Consider the following 6,949-nt stretch of genomic DNA (forward strand, 5'->3'; position numbering starts at 1 on the left):
GTCTCTCTCTGTCCCAAAAATAAATTAAAAAAAAAAAAAAAAACGTTGAAAAAAAAAAATTTTAGAAATTCTACTCTCTACTGGGCTACCTTACTGCCACTTTCCCAACCTTGATGAACACAATACAAGAAAAAAAAATTCCTCCCTGACAAGAGTTTGTTAGGGATTTAGCCCATTACTATCATCTGAGTGCCAGATACTCCTATATCATTGCCTCTGTGACACCTCCACTTGGATTATTTCAAAGACACCTTTTCCAAAACTGAACGCATGTTCTTCCTTCACGGTTTCCTATCATGGAAGCACAGGCCGGAAAATGAAGAATTAGCCCTGACACCTCCCTCTCCCTTCTCACCCCAGAGTGAACATATTGTCAAGCACTATTGATCCTACCTCTTAAATAGTTCTCAAATCCATCGACTTTTGCCTCCACTGAGGAGCCAAAGTGATCTTTTAATAACACAGACCCACTGATGCTACTCTCATGACTGAAAATTTTCAATGGCTTCCCACCATTCTTAGGATAAGCCTAAATCCTTGGTATGACCTATGAGGCCTGCATGGTCTGACCCCTGCTACCTCTTCAACCTCATCTTCCTGACTCCCTCTCTCTCTGCCCTCCAGCCCCGACTGGGAGTTTAAACTCCATGACAACTGAGACTATGACTATTTGTTCATGCTATATCCATAGCACAGTGCCCGGCACATAATAAATGCAAAGTAAATGTATGTCCAAAAATAATGTTGATAAAACAACTGCAGCATCCTAAATGGAAGGCAAATAAACATTAAGTAAATTATGCACGGTGAAGGAAAAGAATGTCCTTATATATTTGTACCATAGGTGGCTAACACAGGGTGTGGACCATAGTGAGGCTATAAAATGTTCGTTAAATCATTTTGCAAACCAGAGACAATATGATGAAACAAAACATTGGCACTCAGTTTTTATTTAGCATTATAGGGCAAACTACCGATGCCAATCACATCTCATATTTAGGTATTTATCCCTCCTCTCATCCCCAATATCCATCCTGTAGGCCACCAGAGGTCTAACCACATGTTTGAAGAAGGAGGGTGGACTCCAATCAGAACTGGAAAGTAGATATGGTTTGTGGAGCTGACTACACATAATCCAAGACTGGGGAGCAATACTGCTCTTAGGGTAAGACCCTTACCTCCCTTGTGTGTTTGACTTGGGCAACATCCTCCACCCTTTGGCCACACAGGTCTTTCAGTAACTACAAGACACAAGCTGCTCCTATTCTCGAGGCATTGCGACCTGCTGGATTTGGAGTTGTAAGAAACACAGGGTGGAGGGCCACACCATCATGGTGAGGCCCTTCCTTTTTGCTGACTCCAAGAGCCACAGTCCTTCCCCAATCCAGGTTCCCTCTCCCTGGTAGCTCTTCACCCTTCTCTTTGCCCAATGTAATCCAACTCAGTCCTGAAAGGTCTCAGCTAAATATTTCCTCAGCAAAACCTTCCCTGTCTCTCCTCATTCCCTCCCACTGCCAAATGGCCCCATTATACATTCTCCTAGCACCCTCTACTGTCCTCCAGAGCACGTACTACAACTGCAACTGATATTTAATTTGTAATTCTCTTTCCGTCTCCACTGTTAGACTTATAAGCAACCCAACAACAGGACCGTGTCTGTTTTGACCATAACTATATCCCCAACACCTAGTACACTGCTGGTAGAGAGTAGCTATATTCAATAAATATCTGCTCAAAGAAGGAATGAATGAAATACATAGATAAGCACTAGTTTTTGGAGTACATCGAGTTGGCTCTGCCCTTACTAGCTCTGTGCCTTTGTATAAATTTCTTACCATCTATGAGCCCATTTCTTCCTCTATAAATAAAAATAACTGTCCCTACTTTATAGGATTATTGCGAGAATTGAATAATTCAATAAGATGCTTAGCATAAACTCTGGCACATAATACTCAATGAATGTTAACTATTATTATTCTTAAAGCATGGAGAAAGAGAGGAATGCATATGTTAGGGAAGGTACATTCATTCCATGCTCTTGACTAAAACACAAACACGGCTCCTTTATACAAACATACAGTGGCAAGTCTGAATACAATATTTTAAGTATACTATAGGAACGTATTATCTAAAAGAACTCTGAAGAAGAGAGCATAGGCGGTAACTTCTTTGACATCAGCCACGGAACTTCCTTCAAGATATATCTTCTGAGGCAAAGGAAACAAAAACAAAAATAACTATTGTAACTACATCGAAATAAAAACCTCCTGCACAGTGAAGGAAACAATCAACACAACTAAAAGACAACCTACTGAATGGGAGAAGATATTTGCAAATGACATATCTGATAAAGGGGCAGTTTCCAAATATACAAAGAATTTATAAAACACAACACCCAAAAAACCAATAGCCCAATTAAAGAATGGGCAGAAGACACGAGCAAACATTTCTCCGAAGACATCCAGAAGGCCAACAGAGTCATGAAAAGATATTCAACATCACTCATCATCAGGGAAATGCAAATCAAAACTACAATGAGATGTTACCTCACACCTGTCAGAATGGCTAAAATCAAAACACAAGAAACAACAAGTGTTGGTAAGGATATGAAGAAAAAGAAAACCCTCTTGCACTGTTGGTGGGAATGCAAACTGGTGCGGCCACTGTGGAAAACAGCATGGAGGTTCCTCAAAAAATTAAAAACAGAACTACCCTATGATCCAGTAATCGCATTACTGGCTATTTACTCAAAGACTATGAAAACACGAATTCAAAAGGATATATGCACCCCTATGTTTATTGCAACGTTATTTACAATAGCCAAATTATGGAAGCAGCCCAAGTGTCCATCAAGAGATGAATGGATAAAGATGTGGTATATATATACAATGGGGTGTTATCCAGCCATAAAAAAGAATGGAGTCGTGCCATTTGCAACAACACGGATGGAGCTAGAGAGTATAATGCTAAACAAAATAAGTCAGAAAAAGACACCATGTTTTCGTTTGTTTCAAACAAAACAAACATACAAAGGAGAAAAACAGAAACAAACGAATGCAGTGCCTGGGTGGCTCAGTCAGTTAAGCGTCTGACTCTTGGTTTTAGTTCAGGTCATGGTCTCACGGTTTGTGAGTTCAAGTCCAACGTCCAGCTCTGTGTGGACAGCGCAAAGCCTGCTTGGGATTCTCCCTCTCTGCCACTCCCCAATCATGGTTGCTCTCTCCTTCTCTCAAAATAAATAAACAAACTGAGAGAGAGAGAGAGAGAGAGAGAGAGAGAGAGAGAGAGAGGGGAAACAAAAAAACAGACTCTATAGAGAACAAACAGATGGTTACCAGAGGGGAGGTGTATGCAGGAGAGGTGTGAAATAGGTGAAGGGAATTAAGAGTACATTTACCTTATGAGCCCCGAGTAATATCTAGAATTGTTGAATCACTGTATCATACACCTGAAGTCAATATAACACTGTATGTTAACTATACTGGAATCAAGACTTTTAAAAATCTAGAAAACAATTTTAAATAAAAAAGAAAAGAAAGGGGGATGGGCTAAATGGGTAAGGGGCATTAAAGAATCTGCTCCTGAAATCATTATTGCACTATATGCTAACTAACTTGGATGTAAATTAAAAAATATTTTAAAAAGAAAAAAAAAAGAAAAGCGTAAATAGATCTGTCTATAAAGCCAGGAATCTTTTTGGATGTGAAGTGATCACGCATCTATATGCCTTGCACACTCCTGTGTACAGTGTCGGCCTCTTTCAAAGCAAAGCACATCAGCAACCCATTACTGCAAGGCAGTAGGTTCCAGACCTGGGCTTCAAAGTCTAAAGGACCACAGTCCAGCTGTGCTGACGTTGGCCCAGAACATGCAGATAAAACACCAGGCTTTTGCCTTTGAGATAAGTGCCCTTCTCTCCCAGTAGGAAACTCCATGCCTTCATGAGAAAATGTCCCTTCATTCTTATATTGTCTGGCATCCGAGTAACCCTAAGAGACCCCCCCTTAAACATTATTTCTGTTCTCTCTTAGATTCTCCAAATTTAAACACATCACTTGACTTCTCTGAGCCTCAATTTCTTCATCTGTAAAAAATGGAACTAAAATAGTACTTCCCTCTTAGGTAAATGGCTCAGTATGTGCCATAAAATAAACATATGGTAACTACTGTTTCAGTGTTTCTACCAGGTTCCTAATCAATCTACAATCCAGAAAAAAAAACCACAACAAAGATCCTTTTCAATGCTAGAAATGTGGTTTTTTTTCCAAAGTCCTGTGTTTGCTACAATAAAAGAAACCCCCCACCCAGGAATAAAAGGAATGATTCTAATGAAGCTTCAATTGTTGCAAAGGAAAACAATGGAACAAATCAGATGGTCTTCTGTCTACTGAAAAAGATTAATTCAGCAAAATGTAATTTATGCATATCCATTTTTAGAATGCCTCCTTTTAAAGGAACCCCTATTGGGACTACATAAACTCTCATCAACTGTTAATCTGGAAGCCTCATCATGTCGTTTTGGGGGTCGGCAGAATGCCATCCCAGAAAAATCCCCGCAAGAAGGAGCACTCAGTCTTACTGATCACCCCCGACCAAGGCCCAGTCATGACCCTACTTCTTCCTCCCATCTCCACTCCTTCCCATCATAAGCCTCAGGAGAAATCAAAAGCTACCCTGGGAAAAAGTTGGGGGACCTCTGTATGTTCATAAAACTATATTATGACAAGGCTTCAGATTACCTTTTGAATATAACTTCTTTAACAAGGACCTCTTCAAAGGCAACCCCCGGACCAGAATGACTAGATTTAACACAGAGGCCTAGTTGTAAAACCCTGCCTCCTCCACTTATTTGTTGCATAAGTTCACTGAAAGCATATGAAGATACCACCCACTTTACTCTTTTGCGGTGAGGAGTAAGAGAGATATCTACAACAGAAAACATTTACGTGGGTGTTCAAAAAGCTAGTTCCCCTCCCTATCCTGCTGAAGAATTCGATCATTTTACTAATTTTATCTCTGGATCGCCAAGCTAAGGATCCCTTTTTCCACCTGCCACTTCTTTAGAAACTGACTTCCTCTTGGTTCTCCTCACCACCAACCCTGCTCCCACCCCCACCTCCATACCGGTCGGAAGACGTGAAAAGCACTTCCCGGTCAATTATTAGCTCACTAAACACAGGTATATATGAAGCTCATAAGTTACACCCAAAGTAACTTCTCAACTCTCAAATCACTATACCAAAGGGAACTTAAAAGAGAATTCTACAGGTACCATTTATTGGGTAACTACTATGTGCCAGACACTGGCGGGGGCATTCTACAGGCAATCTCATTTACATTTCACAACAACCTCACGAATATGGGCGTATTATTCCCAAAATTACAGCTGAGTACACAGGCGCCAAGAGTTTAAGACATCTGCCCTAAGGTGCACAGTCAGGATGCGTCAGGACAAGGATTGGACGGGTCAGAGAAGTAAAAGAGTCCCCTGCTGCGGGTGCTCAACAGTCCATACTCTCCCCTGCCGTGCGAAAAACGGGATCTCCCCGGCTAACCCTAGGTCTCTAACACCAGGCTCCAGCGCCACCAGCCTCCAGGGCTTGAGCCCTGCCGCGCGGCGCCACGTCCGTGGGTGCGGAATCCGGGAAAGGGACAGGCCCGAGCCGGGGGCGCACACCCAGCGCTCGGCGAAGCCGGGGCGGGTCCGCGGCCTCACTACAGCCCTTTCCGGCCGCACACACCGCCGCTGGGAGCTCCGCGAAGGCGCCGGCGGCCCAGAGAGAAAGTGCCAGAGGCGGAACTCCAGTATAAGTGCCAGTATAAGCTGAGCCTTCCTTCAGAATGAGGGGCGGCGGGCGGCCTCCACGCCCGCTTCCCTCCCCCTCGCCCGGGCCCAGAGAGCACTCGACTCAGGATAGGCCCGCGCGCCTCAGCTCCGGGCGCGCCCCTGCGCCCCTCGCCACCAGGGTCGCTTCCTCCCTAGCCCCTACCTGGTCGCCTCAGTGACCATGGTCAATCAAGTTCATCCTCCCGTCTCGGAAGCGACGCGAGACCTCCCTCGCCCAGCCCATGCGGCTCTGTCCAATCCCGGCCTTCAGGCTGCGCATGCGTGCCGGGCTGCCTCCCTCAAGGTGCAGGCAGGATCCGCCCGACTCTGAGGTCAGAGAGGCGAAGCGTACGTAATTGCCTTCCTTCCATCTTCTGGAGGGAAATTCGGAAGGTCGTGGTTTGTGTTTCGAGCGCTCTCTCGGTTAGCGTGTTGGGGTCGGGGGTGGAGGGCGTGGTCGGGACAGTGGAGAATATCTGCTACAGTTATCAAGACTTATTATAAACTATAAAGACATAACTAAAACAGCAAAGATAAATGAAAAGATCACTGGAAAAGGAGAGGCTAGAAACAAACCCACAGATTTGTAGTCGCGTTTTTTTTCCCCCACAAAGGAGCCACCGTAATGCAATAGGAAAGTTACTTTAGGTAAATAGTGCTAGATCACTTGAATGACAGTAGGGGAATGGGGCGGGTAATGAGCCTTGACCTCTACCTCGGACCAAAAAAATAATTCAAGACTACACCTAACTGTGAAAGGTACAACTCTAGAAAACAACAGCGTGATATTGTGACCGTGGGACGGGGAGATCCTTTTTAGCAGGACACAGAAGAGTACCAACCCGAAAGGGAAAGGCTGATAAGCTGGCGTCCTTAAATGTAAGACATGGAAATTTAAGACAAAAGAGAGTACAGTGCAAGCAATAGAGTGGAGAAGATATTTGCAATACATATATCTGAAAATGATTTTTATTCACAAGATCTAAGTAATTCTTGCAAGTAGATTTTTTAAAAGATCTGAATTTGTTTGAAGTGGAACTGTGGAAAAGAGGATGTTGAGAGAGAAGCTGAGACTTCTCATAGCTCAAAACTCAAGAGATGGCAACAGTGTATAAGTTGAGA

General features: G+C 43.5%; 1 protein-coding gene across 1 annotated transcript in view; it reads right to left on the bottom strand.

Moving 5' to 3' along the window:
- The window catches only part of DHRS7B (dehydrogenase/reductase 7B), a 62,394-nt gene extending 56,318 nt beyond the window's left edge, over positions 1–6,076 (bottom strand). Inside the window, exon 1 of the mRNA XM_049636849.1 lies at positions 5,991–6,076. Within this exon, the coding sequence (XP_049492806.1) occupies positions 5,991–6,010 (20 nt within the window). The 5' untranslated portion in view covers positions 6,011–6,076. The remainder of the gene's footprint in view (positions 1–5,990) is intronic.
- Between the last annotated feature and the right edge of the window lie 873 nt (positions 6,077–6,949).

This window comes from Panthera uncia, chromosome E1, assembly GCF_023721935.1.
Source record: "Panthera uncia isolate 11264 chromosome E1, Puncia_PCG_1.0, whole genome shotgun sequence".
NCBI classification, from domain to species: Eukaryota; Metazoa; Chordata; class Mammalia; order Carnivora; family Felidae; genus Panthera; species Panthera uncia.